Raw genomic sequence first — 23,000 nt, 5'->3', positions numbered from 1 at the left:
CAGTAGCAATAAGGTATACAATGGAAGTCAGAATACATTTCACACATGGCCTCCCCACAACAAACCAAGTGGATTTGTTCATATGAAGTTTACAAAATCCTTCGTGATTTAATTGTAGTCATAGCAAAGGGTTTCTTTGTGCTAAATGTGGACTAACATAATGTGCTTAGCAGCGGGTATTTGCTTTTCTTACAGCTTTGTCAAGAGGGGGGATTTGCATCCCAAAGCAGGTCGGGATGGTTTGAAAAAGCAACTCCCTCCACGCTTGGAAGCCCCAGTCTGTGACCTGCACTTTGGGGATGCCGCCAGTCCAACGCGGGCACCTCTGAATGCTCGCTCGAGGAGCCCAGGAAGAACCAAACTGGCCATTTCAAGCCAAAATGCCCCAGTTGGTTATGTCCGAGGAAAGCATTAAGCGTTCCCCTGCTGTTAAGAAATCTCTAGCAAGTGTTACAGCGTGTCGCAGGTTTAAAGTGTTCAATGCAACAAAGACACTCATCTTTAAAGTGAGTTTTAAGACTGAGGGTACCTAGAGAACGGCTCCAGTTTGGAACCTGACTCAGCCAGAAGAAGTATAACTTGAAATAAATTTCAAACTGTCCCAAAATGGAAGGAAAAGAAGGGACAATTGCCAGAATAACATGAAATGAAACTATCTTCCAGGTCCCTTGAAGGAAGGTTGTGTGTCCTCAAGTAGTTTATTGTTCAATCAAGGAAAGAAAATAAAAGGTTTGTGAAAAGTGAAATACTGAATAGAGAGCATACGTTTCCTTACTTTGACATAGTCTCTGCAGACAGATCTTCAGGATTCCTAACTTTTGTTTCTCCTGAAAGAACAAAAAAAGTCAAGTTCATGGAAGCTGGAAACCTTCAGTCCCCTCAGGAATTAGAGCAGCAATCGTACAAAGCTTTTTTGGCACAGTTATTAAGAGCGAGCCTACTGCAGTTAACATGAATAATTAAGAAACCTGGAATTAATAGGAACAGTTGGTACTTTATCGCATTACAGCTTATGGGTAGGAAATGCTCCCCATAACTGTTCTATATTTGCAATCTATCTTAAAACCAAAGAACAGACCTTATTTCTAATGGTAAAGACCACCTATAGGTTACAAAAATATGAAGGAGGGGGTTAGTGCCAGTATGTAGGAAGGAACGAATCCACCATTGCCTCACACAAAGGTGCGGAAAGTCTCAGCTTCGGGCACGTGAGGATCAGTGGCTGTGGAGCTCTAGGAGCCACTTTTCCATCCCTGCTTTTGAACTAAAATTGGGACGCCTTAAGGATGCTTTCTTAGTCAGCTTGGGAAGGATTCATTACATCTTTAAAAAATGAAAGCACGTAACATGCTTGTGTGATTTTAAATTTATTTATTTTACTTACCATGGCCTCGGAGATCTAGAGCCACAATCCTACACTGAATCCTGTTAATAATTGCAGACTGCAAGAAGGGACAAAGATAATATAATTTGCAAAGTGCCACACCTCATCTGTGAAAGGATTAGCAACATTAAGCCCTCCCTGAAACAACAGCAAAGGTTCGGATGGTGCGACAAAACCCCTCTACTGTCAACAAAGTGGCTGAACCTGGATTGCACCAAGTGTCACAGAAAGCAAGCAAGAATATTCCATATAAACTATCCTTAATTAACCAAAGCTCCATCCTTTCTACCATCGTTAACGCCATCTCTGAGGCCATTAATTTCACTGCACATAAGACATTATATGTGTTTTCTACAATAATGAATTCAAGCTCTGTAGCACCTCTGAAAACTGAAATGCAGCAATGGGATTACAGACACCAAAGTAATGTCCCCCTTCCCCAAGCCCCACAAACATTAGTCAAAATTAATTAGACAAAATTAGTCTTGGCTATACAGCAGACATGAAGATGAAGCAGCTGCTTTGCAGCTCGCATTCAATTTGCTCTCAAAACCCAGAATTTTACAGGAAGGCTGAAATGTACAAAAATGGATTAGTCCAGAGGGGTTGGGGGTAACAAATGGGGAATCTTTTTAAAGTAAAGTAGAGCTGCAATACGATTATGGCTCTATTTGTTCCTGACAGCTCAATTTGTGTAAGTTATTTCAGGCATCACAGTGATTAAGTGGCATTCTTTGTTGAAAGGAAGACTTTCCCGTTAAGGAATCATTGATTATTTAAATAACAGCCCTGCAGGAGTCAGGGAATTTGTTGAGGGATTCTTAATAGAACCACCTACATACCGGGCAAAGAGCTGAAAGCGACCCAGTCCTCATATTTCAGTTGTTCATCTATTCAGCTCAAATGACGAGCAGTTGCTCATCCAAAACCCACCGAATCCACAAGTTAATATTTTAGAGCCCCTAAAGATATCCTGAAACCTCAATCTGCAAAGTGCTTATGCACCTAAGCAAAAATTTAACCAGTCAGAGGAGCAGTCTGCTGCTAAAAATCAAACTATTGTCAGTAAGGAGTAAGGAAAGAGGATCATCAACACGATGTGAGAGAATGGGAAACTTTCCAACGCCCTGAGCTTTATCCAAATAGGAGTACTTTGGCCAAGAGAAGTACAAACACATCATCCAGGAACTTGCCAGGCTAATAAGCAAAGGAAGAAAGGAGCACACCACTCCTGCAGGCTGTTATTTTACACAGATGGTTATCCTCAGTGCTTCCCAATTTGGGTTTCTTCTTGGTTTTTTTGTTTTTTTTTTTTTTCAGGGGGGAAGGTGTTGTTTAGGGTTTGGGTTTTTTTAAGTTCTGGTTCATCCCAAAGACTTAACACTGGATTGCTTGGGACATACTTTCATTTCAAAATGCACAAAGGAAATAATTCTATAGTAGCCACACAAAGGCACGAGCTAATTGTTGCGGCGGTTTCTTTCTCCAGATGCAGTCTCAAGTGCAAGGCGTAAATCTATGTAAGTCTTGTACATGACCTAACTTTGTTAATCGCTAACAGCAACATGAAAAGTCAGTAAGCGTAAGGTACAGTGTTATGACTGCAATCACTCCACAAAATTCAACTCCAGAGATTTTTAAATGTAAAAATAGTATTGATGTTGCTATTGGAAATAAAGAGCTCTAGAGAAGGTGAAAGTGACTTGTACGGAGCCCTTTCCTTAATTGAGAAAAATGTGACTTTCATACCTTTGCCTCCAATTAAAAGCAATGGCATTCACTGCATCTCTTTAAGGCACTTGTATACCATAACAAAACCCACTAAACTAGCAGAGGAAAAGACATCCATCCACCTTGGCAACTAATGAGCTACCAGCAAGTAACTACAGCATTTAGGAAGACAGAAATTTAAGTCTTATAAAGTTCAACAGTTTCAGAAGACCCATATCTGCACCAGTCCCTGGATCAGCTCAAGTTACACATGAACTGTTTAGGTTCAATACCAAAATTACAGCCCAGTCAGCAAAGTATTTTTCTAGTCTGTCTCATCATAATATAAGATGGTTTATGATTACACCATCAAGATTAGTCAACAGTAGTCATGTTGGGAATTCAAGAGCAGTTGGTAGTGACTTCTAAAACGTTCATTCTTGTTCCTCATTTGAATCTCTGCCGAAAGACTAAGGGATCTACAGCCCACCCGACTGCGAAACAAATATGACACAGCCAAAGGCACAGAGGGGACAAAGAGACTTCATCTGTCCAGTTGCACTTCCATGAACGTCATCCTATAGCATCCTTCTGTTAAGGGCACTAGACAGCTTGAAAAGCTCCTGGATTAAAAATGTCCCAAATAAAAATCCCACACTGCAAGTGATTTTACTTTACTTGAAATCCTTTAGAAGCTTTCTTCCTTAACTCCCTTTATTTTTTAAAGGCGGGGGAGGAATTTTCATTTGCTCAGTCCCCACACTCCTATTGACAAAATAAGATTTCTCGACAAATCAAACAGGACCTCAACCATGCAAAGATAATATTGTTATGAGGAGATAAAGCTGTTGAACTTTCACTGGTAGTCACGAAAAAGCAGCCTTCTGAAAAAAAATGGATATTCTATCATAAGAAATGTCTTGGCACTTTATTAAAACAGGCGTAGTTTTGGTCACTGCTGCTAATTAAAACCTAGACGATAAACCTTTGCATGTGCTTTGCCTATATAATAAATACACTGACAGTGAAATATTTAGAAGACTTGAGTCAGGTGCGCACCAGGAGATTATAAGACAGTTTTCTGAACTGATTTTCCCATGCTTAACATAGCTGAATGGTTAGTTGCCTTCCACGCTCAGAGCACTATATTTGCATACATATATGCTTCTACAAGGCAGCAGCTTACTTACAGTAAATACAGCCCAGGAAAGAGCTGAATGGCCTCCACCGTGTAGCAGCAGTAAGACAGGTCCCTCCAATCCACTTTTGTAAATTCGAAAAGTGTATGAACAGTTAAGGATATTTCACAGAGTTATTTAAAGTAAGTTACTCAGCTGAATGTATTTCGGAGTCTGCAATACCCAACAGTGTTTTGTTTCTACCCTTGTGTACCCCAGGCCTCATTTCTTCCTCTGATCAACCGGCACGTGCAAACGTAACCTGGACAAAACTTAACCCACTTTATTTAAGCTTCAGGAGTTGTCTTCCTGCTGCCCAGGTCTCCTCCTCCCTGTAACCCACACATCTCTTGCCCACACCCTTTCCCCCCTGTGCACAACAGTGAACTGAACAACTAAGAGAAAAACCAAATCACGATCAGCACGCACTTCGGTGCACGTAATTTTGATTTGGTGCATTTTCTTATTACTTCCAAGGAAAAATGTCACATAAGCCAGTAAACAAGATTTTTAAGGCAATATAATTACTCTCTGGAAGATACACAGCAAAGATTCTTCACTAGGGAGCTAAAGTCCCCTTACAGTATATATTTAGATACAGAAAAATCAGTTTAACTATCACTAAAAACAACGTCACTTAGGGAAAAGCACAGAACTGGGAGTTGTGAGATCTGCATTCGGTGCCCGAAATTGTGACCAACAGATCAGACAAGTCACTTCACCTCCTTCTGCTGTTCTCCCCCTGTTCTTGGGGTGGCCCAAAAGCGTTCCTCTGAATCTAACCCAGCTAGCTGCGGTTACTGATGAGGCTGCTCGTCGTTTTTCTGCTGAATACTGCAGTGCCCTTTGCATCTGCTGGTTGCAGACAGTTCACGCAGGTGCTGCCTACGCCGTTTCAGTTACAATGAGCTGTGTCAGCTTAGACAATTTCATCAGCTGGGGTTTGTTCACACAAGATCTGACAGAGCAGTAACAGGTAGCTGGGGCAGAACACTGAGCACCAACTCCATTCATTAATTCAGCTGCTTTCACAGGATGCGTCTGTCTAAAACCTATCGTACAAGAGCTCAAGCTTCTGTTAAAGGTGACAGGTAACACAATAAATCCCAAATAACTAAGGTTTGCTTAAATTTAGAATTCTTATGCACACTACCTATCCAAATAGGTCCATTATCCTTTTCATCTTATTATTTACAAAGCCTCAGGGGTGTGCACAGCCCTTACATCAAAGGCAGACAAGGTACATATCATGAAGAATTCATAGGATCAATTGGACAAATGCAGTTAATAAACACAAAATAATGACATGCTAAGCAAAACAACAAGGAGAGAGAATTTTCTCATTTCAAAGCATCACACGCTACCGACATTAGAGAAGTAATTACTAAATTGGTATTTGGAGAGAAATAGCTTGAAAATTTGCTTTTCCTAATGGCCAAGCTAGAATATGCATGCTTAAAAACTGAACCAACTATTTAAACTACAGGAATGTGTTCTTTAAACACAGATTAATATGTTTTCATTCTGTAATTAGGTCAAAAGACCTGGAAGTACCTCTCAAACCTGCTTTTGTCAGAACTGCAGGCAGAGGTAGGACTGATGGGAAGTCTTGTCCCAGTACCTTCACACACTGTACTTGCTGGGGCGCTCTCAGTTAGCAAACGGCCTGGACACAACAGCGGTCTGAGCCCATCAAAGAGGATGACTGCCATCAGCTGGATTAAACAGTAACTGGAAGACTGGCAAAGAGGAGTCATCTTGAAAAGAAGTATAAAAGCAACAGGAACATTTGCAAAGGTGACAGAGATCTTGGAGAGGAAACAGCAGCAGTCAAAACCTCGTCTGACACTGCCAGAAGACTTCCTGGTGACACCACCGCCTCCACCTTGGTCAAAGCGAGAACCTTCCTTATCTGCACACCGCTACTGGATTGACAATTTTGGGTGCAACAAGGGAGGACCCCCACCTCGGGTGTGTATGTGTGACCTCACGTGGTGCTTTCTCAGTGTCCTTTGCATTAGTGGGAGCAGGACAAGTAGTATCCATATCTCCCACAGGAGAGGTGCACAGGTAGATCCTGCAGTCCCAGAAGAGACCATGTGTGCTTGTAACCCACGTTTCTTGGGGGTGCATATGACTGTGCACATACATTTGTTTGTGTGTGTACAGGAACAGAACTTCCTGGCACTAGTTGTAGAAAGGCATTTAGAAATTTGGAAGTATTTATTAACATCTAAGCATTCAGTGTTGAGGTTTCTCTGTTGCACTGCTGATACCGATCCTGAGCATACAGCTCACTGATCGCCAGTTGTTAATAAAAATCAATAAACAGCTTTGATCGTGATATGGTTTAAACTGTGAGAACTGATGAGCATCTCCCTGCAAAATATGTTATTGAACTGTTGGAAACACTTTTTTTTTAAATTAATGATTACTAGAGAAGCAATGCCAGGAACTGACCTTGCTAGTACACCTTAAATGTCAGCTTAGGAGCTCTAGTTACTGACACCAATCTCTACAAAAGAAAAAATGGAAGATGAGAATAAATAAATGAAAAAGCTGACAAGAACCCCAATAAACTAAACAACACATGATACCACCCCAATCACTGAGAATAAGAAAAGTTCAATCTGAAAAAAGGATATATCCTTGCCAGTTTCATTTTCTACCACAACGTCCTCCATCGATTCAAAGTACTGGTTCCAAAGCACTGGTGAAAAATCACGCTTTCTTCCAGGGCTGTAAGACAAAAAAATTCAGTATGACAGAGGTATTTTTTAAATCTTTCATTTAAATTGGCATACAGGCATCATTACGTACATGGAAGAGAACACGCTGGCGTTACACAACAGTTTAGGACTGGAAGCAAACGACGCACGAGTGAAATTCCCATACAACTACTACATTAGCAATTTTATGGTCAGTAAGGAAATCCTCCCTTTTTTTTCCACCCTAATTATTGCTCCTATTGAAGAGATCACAAAGATGCACAGGAAAACTAGTGGAGACACAGAGAGAAGACTATTTTCCTCATAAAGCTTTTCCAAGGAAGACCGAACAACGGCAATTGAGACCACACAGACCTAAGCCAAGGGAAAGGAAAAAGGGCACAACATAGCGCTACTGTCCCAGGACAATCTCCCAAATTGCAATGACCCACAGATCACGCACTTCAAAAGTCAGCATCAGAAGTCATTAAATACCTTTGTATTTAATGGTCTTGCTCTAGCCTTAAAGCAAGCCTGATGCTGACATGATTGGGAGCACTCCAGTGCCTGGAACACAGGAAACCATCCTAAATTTATGACTCAGTCCATGAATCACAATTTAAAAAAGAATACATCCCTCTCAGAAGACACCTTGACACCACACTATTGAAAAGTAGAGTGTCAGCTATTTACTGAAGGTTACTACTGATTTACCATGTACTACTTGTCATAAGATTACAACTTTCCTAGAAATCTCCTTTTATTTTTTGGAAGAAATATCATTCAGACAGAAAGCCAACCTGTCCCAAAGGCTGGGTGGCTGGTAGAAAAACTACAGAGAGAATTGAACAGTGTTATACATAAAAGAAATTTAGAAACAGTGTCGGGAGCAGAATAAATAAAATCCACCAGATTTAATTTAACAGCAGCAAGTTTTAATTACAGCTCAAGTTTCCCAGAATTTATTGCAGCGGTTAAAACTTTAGCATATTTGTAAACAGATCTAGTATTTAAAGACTGCACGTAGGGCAACATCAGGGAAAAGTACACAGCCAAATGAATTCGGTACATGCTTCCGTATCTATCCTGCCTCAGTTAAGTATGAGCACCACGAGAACAGCATTGCAATGAAGACCAATAAACACTCCTCAAGCTGTCTTCCTCCGTGTTCTTAGAGCTACGCTGACAACTGTCTGCGATTATGAAAATATCCTATCAAAAAAGCTTTCCGCTAGGAAGGATGCTATCAAGTCCAGCAATGCAAGTAAAAGGCAGTGAGTCCAAAAGGCTAAATTAAAACAAATAAACAACAAAAAAAAGTGGAAAAAAAAAAAAGTAGGATCTTTAGAAAGCTGCATATTAAATTAAGGATCATAATGACAAGACTGCATAACACAGATGCCGGCAGAATACTTCCATGTGAGAATGGGCTTTTGGGCTTCTGTTTGCTCCAGGCTTTCACTTATTCCCAGGTTACTGTAAATCCTTCAGAAGTCATAATCTACTCATATAGAAACACAGCTTTACCATCATTAAAAAAAAAAAACAACCCAAAACCAAAAAAACCAAACAATCCAGAAAGGTAAAATCTGGCCAAACATATTCCAATCACTGGAGACTTCTGGATGCCCAATTCTATCCCGCACAAGCTAGGAAGCTACTTGCCCAGAAGCAGGATTTCTTTTTCTATCACAACGTTCGCCAAATACTGATGAACAAACACTGCACAGGCAAGAAAACTGTCATGGTGGACACTGGGGGAACAGAAGGTGCTTTGGAGACGGATCAACGCTATTGTGTTAAAAGACAACTTGTTATGATAAAAGATTTGGACATCTGTGCTACCTGTGGACCACTTTGCGTCTAGTAACTACTTCTACCTGGAGGTTTCTGCCTTTTGTCTGAGCTGCCAGTGCTCCGCCATGCCCAGGGAATAATACCTGAACAGAGGCTGTCAAAAAAAAGAAAACCAACCCTGGTTTTCCCAGTAACACATTTCCAAAACGTGAATCACACTCATTATTCCCCATAAGCAGTGAGACTCATCTCCTCTTTATAATAAGGCTAATTTCTGCCGCAGTTTGTTGACAGGTAAATCACAAAGCACTGCCACAAATTACACCTTAAATTAGCTGCTCCTGTAGTACTAATGAAAGGTCCCAGCCAGCACCTTAGGGAATGCAATTCCCCTAAATTATTGGGTGAATGCAGAAGACCTGTTCAGCGGACAGAGTCTAAACCAGAACTCTCAAAGGTGCCCAGTTGACAAACCAATTTATTTTTTGCTTCCATCAAAAGGGGCAGCTGTGCCCTCTCCTTGGATCCCCATTACTAACAAAAGGCTCCGCAATCAGAATTTTCCTGATGACTCAGTCGATGCAAAATCTGTTTCTCAGGCTGATATTCGTTCAGTAAGGCTAAAAGAGTAATGCTTAATTTTGGCAGTGACATAATTAGGCTAGATTTGAGCCCAGTATACAGGATGAGTAACAGTGCACCATTTTAACAGGCTTTTTGCACTTCAGCTCTTCTGGGGGAGGCAATCAGCACAGAATATTAAAATCAAGCATGGGCGTGGAGGATGAAAGACCTTCACAGAAAAAAAATCTCTTCCATTGAAGGAAGTTTCTTCTGAATTCTTGGCTTCCTAAAGAAACAGAAAGGAACAGACAAAGCAGCTTTTCAATTTTGTAGAAACAAAACTCCTATTTCCCCTGATATTTCTACAATATGAAACATAAAACAACCACCCCCGAAGGGCCCAAATTCTTTTCTGTGGATTTCTAGACTTCAGTATGGTTCTTGTCAAATTTCAATTAAATAAAATGAGATGTCACACACCTACGTAAATCCAGAAAATATCAATCTCTTTTACTGCCTGTGCTTAATCTCATTCTCTGATTAAAGAAAAAACATCACATTCGAACTGCAGTCTTTCAAAGAATGCTATAGATCAGGAAGAATAGAGTGATATAATTTCAAGATGACAAGTTGTCATAATATTGGGAAGAACCAAGCACACCTGCATAGGTGTCCAAGGATCCAAGGAAGGGAGACAACATTTGCTGCCACAGGGATAGAACATCCTGCTAGGAAAAACATAAACATGAAACTCCCAGTGCAGGTCAAGATTCAAAAAACAACTAATGCTGAATTTCATAAGCAAGAATTTGGCATGAAATACAGCAAACTCATATTACTGATAAAGGCTTCAAGCTACCTGACTTAGAATTGGTTTATCTTCTAGGACCACAAGAATCGGTAGGACAAGAGACAGTAAAGGTCCATCCAGGTCTGCAATGTGTCACCGAGAGATGCCAGCACAGCATATGCTCTGCAAAGGGTTAAGTAGGGAATAAGGTATGACCTCCAAATTTCCACCATAAGCAGAATGGGGATCTCTGGAGGTTGCATCCTCAGCGCTGTGTTGCATTAAGAGAGAGCAGTTTCCATCAGCTCATCACGTAAAATACAAGTCACTTCCAGCCAGAGCTACTTCCACAACATCTGTGACAACGGTGCCACGGTTTAATCGGGCTTTAAGCAAAAAGGATTACTTCTGTTTGTTTTTAAGCTCACACTATGATAACATTTGCCTGTTCTTCTCTACAATATTCATGACTGTATACATCTCTACCATATTCCCCTTGTCTGGGCCATGTATTTTTCAAGCCGAGAGTCCCACTCTATTGATTATCTCCTCGCCTGGAAGCCATCCCAGCCCTGATCACGCTCTCTCTTCTCTGTACCATTTCTAGTGCTTTCTGGAGATGAAGAGAGCTGCCCACAGCTTGGATGATTTCACTTCTCCGGTTTTTGAATAGGTAGGATGTGCAGTTAGCGACAACAAATTTCATCACCCTTTTAAAATGCAGCATTTCAACGCAGTCAGACTTTTCCACAGCACGTTACAGCTGGTTTTAGGTTTGATTGTCCTGAGTAATTCCAGGTGATTAACAAATATCGTCATCCGCCCAGCTACACCCCTTCCAACATAATCCACAAATCTGGTAAGCAGCAGGAACTCCCTGGTAACCATTGTGAGGCCAGAAAGTTTGTAAGGGGGCTTCTTACTTGTGAAGGAGGCAGAACATGGGGAAATCCTGAAGCAAGCTGCTGATTAATCGTGTCATGCCAGATGAAGAGTTTTGACAAATTAATCCACTTTTGGGAAAGCAGAGTTACAGTATGCTCAGCCACTATTACACAAGGCAAGGGAACACCGTAGCTTGTTGACTAGTGCGAGGGCATTAAACCTGTATTGTGTAGGAGAAGTACGAAACCACATGAATCCTCAGTAGCACAAGTTTTGGATATTTAGAATCAGAATTAATCACAACAAAAACCAAGAAATGAACTTCTCACAGTTGCAGACCAGTGCTACGAGCCCAAACTGCAGCAACGTCAAGTATCTTGAGCTGGCACTGATGATCTGGCACAAATGGCAAAACCCAATAGTTTCTACCAGCGAGTGCAGATTTTTAAGCATTCAAGACCACCAAGGGGGAATATTAAGCACAACACTAACTGAAATCAGCTGCCAATAGCCAAACCACATAGAAAATGTTCATTGATCTTGCATAGGCAAGAGCAAGTGTAGAGGGACTTGGCATTGTTTCTTTGGCGGCAGATGAGGAACAGATCTCAAAACTAACAAAGTCAAGTCGTGTACCCAGGCACAAGGCAAGAAACCGCATTAACAGGACAAAGCACTGTGAAGTATGGTTGCCGAAAAGCTGGAGGTTCATGGGTTGACTGCATACACCAAGTGAGAGCATGGTGACCCTGGTCATGGCGTCATTCTCAGGCATCTAAGGACAATCTCAACTTGGAGCACAGACTGTACTACTACTGCACAAGGCAGTGGTGCCACCATGTCTGGAATACTGTACCTGCAGTGGGATCAATAATTTAAGGATATAACTTAAGAGGATGCAAAGAATAGACATAGCTAAGACTGGAAAACAGGGCATATGGTGAGAAGCTTCACAGAGCCCAATCTGGTTAAACACAATGCCAGTAGCGACGTGGGGTGGTGGGCTGAAGGAGGAATAATGGGGGAAGATAAGTTAACTTCACCTCAGTTGCTCAGATTGAAGGGGATTTGTAGCTCGTTTTCTCAAGCTTCATGAGATCGGGTAACCTGGAGAACTTGGTATCAGTTTCAAACCTCTTACATTGACCTGATGCAGCTCTTTCTCCTGGAACTGGCAGACAAAGAGAAAAGGCGACCCTCCAGTTACTGAGAGCACTGATACACAGTCACTGTACCTCAGAATAAACCTGTGAGGCTAGTGAAGAAGACATCTCTTTCCTTCCCCATTCCTCCAGATTTAACCACTCCCTGTGAACAGATCTAGCTGAAAACAAAAATGGTTTTCACAGAGTAACAGAATAGTTTGGGTTGGAAGAGACCTTTAAAGGCCATCTAGTCCATCTCCCTGCCATGGGGCAGGGACACCTTCAACTAGATCAGGTTGCTCAGAGCCCCATCCAACCTGAAGTTGAATGTTTCCAATGATAGGGCATCCACAACTGCTCTGGTCTTTCCCAGATCTGTTCCCTACCTGGCTGTGATTCCACCCAAACACAGTACAATGGAGAAGATGAAGACAAGCAGCAAAACAATAGGAGATATTGCTCCTTTCAGTTGCAGCACAAACCCACACAGGGTTGGTCTGATCACATTGCCACAGTTGAGATTTGTGAAGCAGCTGTTGACTCAAATGGTTTAACTTTGCTGTTTCACAAAAGCTGTCCATAATTCCCAAGCAAAAGTGAGATTAGATTATTGAACTTTCCACTTTGCTTGGGGGAAACCTGAACGGGAAATAAAAAATGACCAAAAAACTCAACAACAGCACAATGAAAAAACTTATCTCCTTGTATCCTGGGCTGCATCAAAAGAAGCGTGGCCAGCAGGGTGAGGGAGGGGATTCTGCCCCTCTGCTCTGCTCTCGTGAGACCCCACCAGGAGTACTGCATCCAGCTCTGGAGCCCCCAGCATAAGGACATGGACCTGTTGGAGCGGGGCCAGAGGAGGCCATGAAGATGCTGCGAGGGCTGGAGCTCCTCTGCTGGGAGGACAAGCTGGGAGAGTTGGGGTTGTCCAGCCTGGAGAAGAGAAGCCTCCGGGGAGATCTTATAGCAACATTCCAGTATCTGAAGGGCACCTACAGGAAAGCTGGAGAGGGAATTTTTGCAAGGGCACGTAGTGATAGGATGAGGGGGAATGGCTTCAAACTGGAAGAGGGGAGATTTAGAATAGGTATCAGGAAGAAATTTTTCCCTGTGAGGGTGGTGAGCCCCTGGCGCAGGTTGCCCAGAGAAGCTGTGGCTGCCCCATTCCTGGAGGTGTTGAAGGCCAGGTTGGACGGGGCTTGGAGCAACCTGGGCTGGTGGGAGGTGTCCCTGCCCATGGCAGGAGGGTGGAACAAGATGATCTTCAAGGTCCCTTCCAACCTAAACCATTCTATGATTCCTTCCAACACCATTTCTGACAGCAGAGGTCCAACGCAAAGGCTACTGATGAAAAGTTCATGCAAGAGGCAGGCAGATGCTAACACCAAGACAGATCCATGGAGAGTATCTCATGGATTGCAAGAGGAACCCATGAAATCAGAGCCAAGCCCTTGCCTGGGAACTTGCGACTCTACTTCTTGCCATACTGCTTGATTTAGTAGCTTTAACGAATGCTTCAAATTCAGTTTAACAAGAGTCAATGCCCCCAGACAAAATGTTAGTAGTTGTGTGTCATATATGAAATATCTGGGAACAATACAGACCAGAACTCCTATGTTTGCAGTGGAATTGAAGCAGAAAGCGAAGAAGAGCTGGGAATCAAAACCTATTGTCACCTCCAATGCAAATACGTGCAAATTGTAATTTAAAGCAAAATATTTGCTTCCAAACAATGCTTGGGAAAACATAAGTAAACTCTGATTTAAAAGTGAACCCCAAAAAGGGCAGAATAAACATTGTAGTTTTCCACAAAACACCTGTTGACCACGGGAGGCTGTGCAGGGGCCAATTCCAGAGAAACATTTCTCTGAAGAAAAGAATTAGCATCTTTGATTTGTTATTTTTCTTAGAGCTTCCATTTTTAGCTACACATCAACACACATTCAAAATTAGAAGCAAGACCAATAAACAGCAGCTGTGATTTTGCACCTTCCTATGCTGAAGCAGTATTTTGCTGACCAAATATTTAAACTGACAGAACTAATTACTGCTTTTTAAAGCATCCGGCAGACCAAAACAGAAACGGATCCAACATAATAACTTTTCTAGAATGATCCTTAAACTCCAAGCCGGCCAGCCAGCATATTAAACTGGAATCACAAAACAAATTCTGGGCACCCTCCGCAGCTAGTTTTATCCTATTGTGCAGTTTGTCCTCTTCATCACGTACTGAAAATGTGCACATACTGCAAGCGATGCCAGAGCAAAAGGAGCCCACGCGGCTCAACAAATTTCTCACCAATGTTTAAAGGGGTTTTCTTTCAGGTATTTTCCTAAAAAGAACACAGAAAAAAAAAAAAAAAAAGGTTGTACCAAGCAGGGAGAACCATTTTTAGAAATGCCTTTTTTTGCTGACCAAGAGTCCATATTTAAAACTACTAACGCAATTAAAGAACATCATGTACATCAATCAAGATACTTAATTCTTGCACCATACTTGAACCTGACCAAAGCAAATCAAACATAATTTATATGTAAGAACTGCAACGGTTGACAAATTGTATTTAAAAATTCTAAATATTGAGAAGGACAGTATTTTAAGTTCTGCCTTGACTGAATACATAAAATATTCTGACTGAATACATAAAATGTTTCTTTATTTTAAAAGTTTCAGGGGAAAAAATGGATTAGCAAGGGAGCAATTAGTGGAAATTTTCATGATCAAATTACACAGATCTGATCCAATCAAGCCCTTCTAGATAATTAAAAGATCTTTAGGAGATCGTACATAATTTTTATGCATATATAGGAAAAGAACAGCAAATTCTCCTTCATTTGTAAATCCCACCTGGATCCTCAGCTCTAAATAAGCTAATTCTGTAAGCAAACTAGTGAAAAACTTCAGCCAAAATAAGACAGCGCATGCATCGGCTATTACAGCTGCCAGGAGCTGCTTCTGTGGGTCTCGGTCCTTTTGCTTCACTAGTGATTTTGCAAACTCCATTATTTCATTTCCCCAGAGAACTCTGCCCATAAAGTTTGATTTTATTTCCATTTCAACTGAGCGATTCAAACGAATCACTTGCAATATGCAGGCAATTTCAAACACAGCCTTAGACAGATTTGCTCCTTAAAATAAACGGACATTGAAAAATGGACTTCGAGTTCCTCTCAGTGCTGTGATTTTCGTGTACTGCTTGAGTTGGAGAGAGGCACCATCTTCCTTTAAAAACAGCCTTTTGGTAACATCATTCATTTGGACAATTCTGTTGGAGAGCGCTTAAATACAGGCAGGAGAACGCTACGCTAGCGAAGGAGGGTACTGCTGGAACAGTGCACGCACATGTGTGTGCTGCAGACGGGAGGGGGCTGCAATTTAGAGGAAGCAAGGTAGCAGAAATCAATGTGATGTGCTGTGAAATACAACAAAATCCCAAGCGTACATCTTGTGTTACCGCAAAAGCCAGTCAAAACTATGTTGCAGCAGCCATTTTAACTACTCAGTGGTTTTACTTAAATATTAATATCTGCGGTGCACACAATCAAGGATTCAACATCCCTACTATTTGCATTTGCGCACGTGTCATTACTTTGATACACAACTGGAAGCGTGGCAGAGGCTGCAGCTGCAAGCAGAGCCAAGATTCCCGGTGACGGAGCAGAGCACTCGGCCCCACATGACAGTCCCACAGCGATTTGCTCCAGCCACTTTGACTTCTCGAATGAGACTCTCCAGTAAAGAGACATAAGGAAGCAATCATGCTGGAAAATGCTAAAAAAGAATAAACAAACAAACAAACAAACGAGACAAGCCTGTTTTGCCTGTTTTCACCTATTTGAATGCAATAATAGGTGACATTTTATTACAAACTAGTCAAACACAGATTAACCTTTTAGGAAGGTACTACCGAAAAGATCATGGAATCACGGAATTTTCAGAGTTGGAAGGGACCTCTAGAGATCATCTAGTCCAACTCCCCTGCTAAAGCAGGATTGCCCAGAGCACATTACTCAGGACTGCATCCAGGCGGGTCTTGAAAATCTCCAGAGAAGGGGACTCCACCACCTCCCTGGGCAGCCTGTGCCAGTGCTCTGTCACCCTCACCGTAAAGAAGTGTTTCTGTGTATTTGAACGGAACTTCCTATGTTCTAACTTGTGCCCATTACCCCTCGTCCTGTCACTGGGAACCATTGAAAAGAGCCTGGCTCCATCCTCCTTCAACCCACCCTTTAGATACTTGTATGCCATAATAAGGTCTCCCCTCAGCCTTCTCTTCTCCAGGCTAAAGAGTCCCAGCGCTCTCAGCCTTTCCTCATAAGGCAGATGCTCCAATCCCTCCATCATCTTAGTTGCCCTTCGCTGGACTCGCTCCAGCAGTTCCCTGTCCCTCTTGAACCGGGGAGCCCAAAACTGGACACAGTATTCCAGTTGCGGCCTCACCAGTGCAGAGTAGAGGGGGAGAATGACCTCCCTCGACCTACTGGCCACACTCTTCCCTACGCAGCCCAGGATTCCACTGGCCTTTTTGGCAACAAGGGCACATTGCTGGGCCATGGGTAATTTACTGTAAGATAATTTACTGTAAGATAATTTACTGTAAGATAATTTACTGTAAGATAATTTACTGTAAGATAATTTACTGTAAGATAATTTACTGTAAGATAATTTACTGTAAGATGTAAGAATTTATTTTGGTTAAGAAGTCCTCAGTGTAAATGGCAAAAGCTTCTTTGCAAAACAAGTAATATCAGATGAAGCTCGAAAATTGTATTTTGAAGAAAGCATCCTACCCCATAACTTGCCTTTCCAGTCAAGGATGACTGAAGCTTGAGAACTCTCAGTGCTGCAGTAAATTATTTTTCTGTTTTCCTACAGCAATATCATTTGCTCCACCCTCTGCTCCTTAGGATCGGCTTCCAACCACACCATACAGTCACATTAACACGGCCTGCTTGGTTGATAAAGAAAGAATAAAAAGGAATGGCCAACACACTAGTCAGAGGATCAGTGCATACGAAGCGAAGCATTTAGCCATGGAAAAATGAGCTTGCCAGGGCTGTTGGACATTAAGTTTAAACCCATTTTAATGGCCCTGCTTCCAATTCAAGAAATTCAGAGCGCAGAAATAAAATAGATGCATAAGACCACAACAAATGTTTCTCTAAGGTTCCCTGTTTTGTTCCCTGTAAAAGTTTGAATTTTAAAGGACTACCTCAGTATAGCCGTGAACATTTACCAGCACCATAAGTCACACTCTCATTTTTCTCTGTATCATTATTCACATCCTCTTTCGGTGGCCTGACTATGGAATCTTGCACTTGTTGGTACCGAACTGCATCCTGCTAAGGCTAAACTTAGCTAAATTTAAGTTAAACCCAGGTAGAAATAATTTACACAAATGCAGACAAGATGCAATCAGCCACACAGCAGAACTGTAGCCCGCAACCCGAATAGGGGGGCAGTGACATACCACGGGAAAAAAAATAGTTCTGCTGAGATGTATGAATGAAGTTACCATCTGCAAAGTAGATGAAATATTTTTTCCAGTTCACAGCTGTGTCAGAGCCTCTGTTGTAGTTGCACGTCCAGTTTTGGGCACTGCTCTCCCAAAATGAAAACACAGTTTAAGATGAGAGGAGATCAGAGTTCTCGGGGGAAGACGAAAAGGTTAAAGGAACAAAGTATTGAGCCTACAGACTTGATCAGGTTTGGACGCAAAGGTCTTAATGATGCTGACATCTAGCCACCCTTATCTCCTGCGAGCTTCATCAGCACCCAGAAACAAGTAAATGACACAATCGCACAAACAGGTTGACAGATTCAATTTCCTGCAGTTCTGGCATTTGAAAGAGTTGACTACAAATCTGAGCCGCAGTGCCTGCTGCACCACTAAACCCAGCAACCGCTACCCACACTCCATCTTCAGACCAACGTTGGAGCTCTCGGATGCACCACCCGGTTTCAAAAGGCACCTCAGCACCTTGCCCGATCTGCCTTCCAGCCCTCCTTTGCAACACCACCATAAGTGTCTACAACACAACAGCTTCACCTCACTGTTACTTGTACTTTGCTGTCTCCGTATCCTACTTTTTGTCTCCTTTTTACGCATAAGTCGCAAGTATCTCCGGATGACGCCGTTCTCATGTCAGACGAGCAGAGCCTCACACAAAGGGAACATCACCCGTAAAGGGATTATACTCGATGTCAGAGCAGTAAACCAAAAATACAACTGCACCATGCAACTACAACGCGATTATGAACAATTCCCTGCTGCTTAGAAAGTGAAGGACAGGGGAATTCTTGATCCTTAATCACAACACCGGATTTCATATCAGTGCTTTCAGAAAGTATTTGAAAGGGAAAAAAGAAAAAAAAAAAAAAAAAAAAAAGGTTTACAGCATTATAGAACAAGAGAAAACAAACTTCCCTTCGTAATCATGTCCCTAACAGAGAACGTTAAAAAACCCTCTGAATGTTGGCAAGATAGGAAGCATTACATAAATTATTATATAGGATTGCTACTAACGAGCACCGCACAAGGATAAACATTACCGACCTGCAAAAACACCCCACAGGCGTACATCATAAAATCCACTTAAAAATCCCCGGAAATGCTCTATTCTAATTTGTTTGTTTACCTGCGATGAGTAAGTGAAGCAACAAATATCATGGGGGTTTTGTCAGCACCTCATTAAGTTAGTAACTTAATAGCCTTTACTTTTGTCTATTTTTCTAATAAAAATTATCACAAGGATGGCTTTTCAGAAACGACAACACTGATGTGGAAAATACATCCCGCAGCATGGCATCATTTTGCAAGAACGTAGCCAATTAGAGGCACATGAAAAACACAGCAGCTCCTTTAGTTTACTGACTCTGAGATCTTGCAGCAGAGCACGGATCACCCCGTGTTGCAGGAAATTAATTTTTGACTTTTTATTTAACGTAGAGATGACACCTGCCTTCAGGAAATATCTGACAGAAGTTGACACCAGCAGCAAGACAAACTGCAAACTGATTTTCAACCTGTTTAAGGCCCCCTTAACACCAATGTTGGAAGTTTTTATATTAATTATAAAAGTAGGAATACCTAACTGAGCAAGCAATGCATCATGGTGTTTGTTTATAGTGCCATTGGTGTATGCACTGCTGTATGGAAAGTATTAGACAAGGTGTTTACAAAGTTTACAATGCATGAAACCAGTATGAAGTAAATTCAAAATCACACAAAATAACCACAAGGGATTAGACTCTTAAGTTAAACAGGATAAAACAAGAGGAATAAATAAACACTTTATTTCTTCTCCTAAAACAGAAAAAATATTGCTTGGCAAACTTTGTAAAGCATGAGGGTTTGCTTGGCTCTGAACAGAGCCAGCATAATTAAATAATATATTTAACATTAAATTTAGCCTTATAGGGACCATGTAACCTTCAGCACACCCCTGTGAAATACAAGACTCTCTACAACACAATGGGTGAACTAGCAGTTTAGTGACTCGCTCACAATGCCACATTTCACCACAACATCTGGAAACAGAGCCCATGAGTCCCAACTCCCAATTTCAGATAACCAAGAGATACAGGAGAGCAGACAGCAGTCCTGAGAGAGAGCAACCGCCTCTGAAAGTCCTTCAAAATTGCTTCTTTCTAATTTCTATACTAACAGAACAAATTAATCCTTAAATACAACTTTTTTGCTTAGCCTCAAGGCCATGCCATTAAACACTTACATGAAGCTTAGCTTTAAAATAATTGATATTAAAAAAAAAAAGTACTTGAAGATTTGTTAGTGTTAGTTCATATACTAACTACATCAATTGTATTATAGCTATCCAAATATAATATAAGTAATAAGATGTGAAATAAGTGTTTTAAAACTATGCTTTAAAGCAGAGGGGAAATAGTCCTCTCCCATCCAACCTAAAGGGTTTTATTTTAGCCACCCCAGAGTAGCTGTCTTTTTCATTATTTCTTTTAGTTATCTGATTTCATGCATCAAGGCAAAGGAGATTTCCTGTAGGAATTGCAGGATATTTTTATCCTCCAAATAGAGCACTTCATATCGTACAGGAATCGTGCAGCGCACACCTGGACCTCGCAGAGACTAGCTCTCGCACAGAGGCTGGCACTCCTCCAGATGACCAACCCCGGTCTTTGTCACAATCCAGACCTCAGATTTTGTACTTTAATGATCAGCTACGTACGAAAAGTCACACAGCCCTGAAAATGCATTTTCTCTAGCTTTAATAAAATCTCCATGTTTCTGCTATTCTGCTTAAATCTGTACTTTTTGCCCAAGGCTGTGGACATGTTCTGTTCAGCATCCTGAGCCCGATCTCTCCTGAGCTCAAATCCCCGTGATTGTTGCCAGCATCCTTTGCTTCACTCTGCAACTGTAACTTCCGTCCCTACAATCCAGCCATAATCCCGCTGCAAGATCATCTTGCTCTCCTTTTACCATAACTAAGTACCTGCTTGGAAGACAAGCTTCTCCCTCACACCTTTGGAGGTGAAATTACTAAAGTCCCTTCAAAGCCATCCCATTTGCAACCCATTTTCTCCCTCTGACTTATCGCTAATAATAGAGCTTTTGCATAGGTTGTTCTTGTCCAGTCAGTCCTTTTTAGTTGCCATCCACACAGCTAGACACCTTCTCACAGTTTCCAAAACATGTTCTCACTCCTGCTTAAAAGATTTGACATCCGTACTGGACTATCCCAGATTTTCCATGATCTGAAGCAGGGACTTAAGTCACTTGGCAGAGTTCACCTACTGTACAGGTTCACATAAGCTTTTGCTGCTGAGAAATAACATTTAAATATACCTCTCTCCCCCAGCTATGCTTTCACCAACTTTGAGGTGCCATCTAGATAAATCACGACATATTAGACCCTCCCTTCAAACACAGATGGCAAAAGGACTCAGAAAAGGGCTGCCGAAGAGCAATCCCAGCTCCAGCCACCTTCCCTGGCACCAAGGATACTCTTCGTGCAGTAATACCTTTGCCTGCCTCCTTGCCCAGGACAGGCAGCTGGAGAAGCCCAGTCCAGATGCTGCTCTCCCGGGGCTCTGGTGAGCAATCCAGCACGAAGCAGGGTCAGCCCCAGGGGCTTGATGGCCTCTCACATCATGTCACCGTCCAGGGAAACCCACCACACTGCCAGCCACCTCTGTTGGGCTGCCACCCTCTCACTCCCCCAGGAAATAGCACCCACTTCTCTCCCTTTCCCTGCCAACTCCCCCAGGAACAAGAGTACTCCCCCCAAAAGTTCCCTCTCCCACAGGGCCCCCCAGCACCCCCACCCTCAAATGCCCCAGCAGCAAACACCCCAGCCCCCAATCTCCCCCAGCAACAAGTAACCCATCCCCCAAAGTACACCCCCAGCTTCACTCTGGACAGAGCACCCCCTTCACATGGGGCATCCCAACCTGCCCACACAAGGGTGGCCCCTCTCCCCTCTGCTGCCACCTGCCAGTGAAGAGGACCTCCTGCCCCTAACCCCCCCCTCAACTAGCACCCCCTTCCTCCAAATCCCTCAATAACAAGCATCCTCTCCCTCAAGCGCACCCAATAACGAGCACCCCTCCCTCCAAACCCCCCAACAACGAGGACCCCCAGCCTCCAGATCCCCCAATAACGAGCACTCCTCCCTCCAGAGCCTCCCCAGTAATGACTCCCCCCCTCCCCCAAACTGCCAGCGAGACCCCCAGGCCCGCAGCCACGAGCATCCTTCACCCACCCCCCCCCCAGCACCCAGCATCCCTCCCCTGCCGCGGTTAACCTCTTTCTCCTTCTGCTCCCCCCCCCATCCCCCCAAGAGCCCTCCCCCACCTCCTTCCCCCCCAGGCCCCCTCAGCCACCCCCGCCCTTCCCCCACCTACCCCATGCGCATCTTGGAGCCGGACTGTCCGCCGCCACCGGGCAATGGGGGCCGCGGCGGGAGGCGGCCCAAGTGCAGCTGCTTCTCCAGGGCCGACATGACAACGAAGGAGACGTCAACACACAACAACACACCGCGAACCCCCCCACAACCGGCCCCACCAAACGCCTCAGCCGCCGCCAACCCCCGCTCCGCCGGAAGCGGCCTCCCCCCCACCACACACACAGCGCCGCCGCGCGGCACCACGGGAAATCGCGGTGCGCGGCCGCCGCGGGCACCCGTAGCGCTCGCGAGGCCTTCTGGGAAATGTAGTCCGCGGGGCCGCGGTGCACGACGGGAGTTGTAGTCCCGGTGCGTCCCACTCCCGCCGAGGCGGCGGTTGCCGGGCGGCGGCGCGTCCTGAGGCGAGGCGGGAATGCGGCAGAGGAGGCTGAGGCCGCTCGCCCCGGCGGCGGGGGGCACCCGGCGGCGGGGAGGTGGGACGCTCCCGGGGCGGGAAGGAAGGGGTCGTGGGGAGGGACGGCGGTGGGAGCGGCGGCGGCGACGGTTGGGAGCGGGCCTCACCTCGGGCCGCACCGCACCGCGCTGCTGACACCCCCTCGGTCCCTCGTCCCCGCAGGTATCGGCGACATCCCCGCTTCCACCAGCCTGCCGCCGCTAGTGGAGGGCCCACTGCGCTGCTTCCTCCGCTGCACCGTCTCCCGGGTCCTATGGAAGGCCGCCAAGCCGCCCACCGTCCTCGTCCGCCTGAGGTGGTGGGGTGAGACCTCCGACGGTACCGTCTTCCAGCCCGCCTCACGGCCGGGACAACCGGCGGGGACAACCACCACCCGCTATGCTGTCCGCTGTGGGCCCAGGCAGTTCGCTGCCTACCTGACAGGTAGAGTCACTTCGCCCGGGTCGGGCTGGAGCTGTGGGGAGACCCAGAAAAAACGAGGAGTTATTTACCCATCA

The 23,000-nt window shown here is 43.8% G+C and overlaps 2 protein-coding genes across 2 annotated transcripts in view; one reads left to right on the top strand and one right to left on the bottom strand.

The window, feature by feature from the left end:
• PPME1 (protein phosphatase methylesterase 1) overlaps nucleotides 1–22,173 on the bottom strand; it is a 31,227-nt gene extending 9,054 nt beyond the window's left edge. Inside the window, exons 1-5 of the mRNA XM_082494010.1 lie at nucleotides 22,048–22,173; nucleotides 6,918–7,011; nucleotides 4,285–4,377; nucleotides 1,385–1,442; nucleotides 776–827 (exon numbers count right to left, since the gene is read on the bottom strand). Coding sequence (XP_082350136.1) covers nucleotides 776–827; nucleotides 1,385–1,442; nucleotides 4,285–4,377; nucleotides 6,918–7,011; nucleotides 22,048–22,145 — 395 coding nt within the window. The 5' untranslated portion in view covers nucleotides 22,146–22,173. The remainder of the gene's footprint in view (nucleotides 1–775; nucleotides 828–1,384; nucleotides 1,443–4,284; nucleotides 4,378–6,917; nucleotides 7,012–22,047) is intronic.
• Nucleotides 22,174–22,461: 288 nt separating this feature from the next.
• Nucleotides 22,462–23,000, top strand: part of C2CD3 (C2 domain containing 3 centriole elongation regulator) — a gene marked incomplete at its 5' end in the record, with an annotated part of 54,418 nt that continues 53,879 nt past the window's right edge. The window contains 2 exon segments of the mRNA XM_082498128.1: nucleotides 22,462–22,522; nucleotides 22,666–22,926. Coding sequence (XP_082354254.1) covers nucleotides 22,462–22,522; nucleotides 22,666–22,926 — 322 coding nt within the window.

Source organism: Vanellus vanellus, assembly GCF_965231255.1.
Source record: "Vanellus vanellus genome assembly, chromosome: 1".
Taxonomy (NCBI): Eukaryota; Metazoa; Chordata; class Aves; order Charadriiformes; family Charadriidae; genus Vanellus; species Vanellus vanellus.
This window is presented reverse-complemented; position numbering and strand designations above follow the sequence as displayed.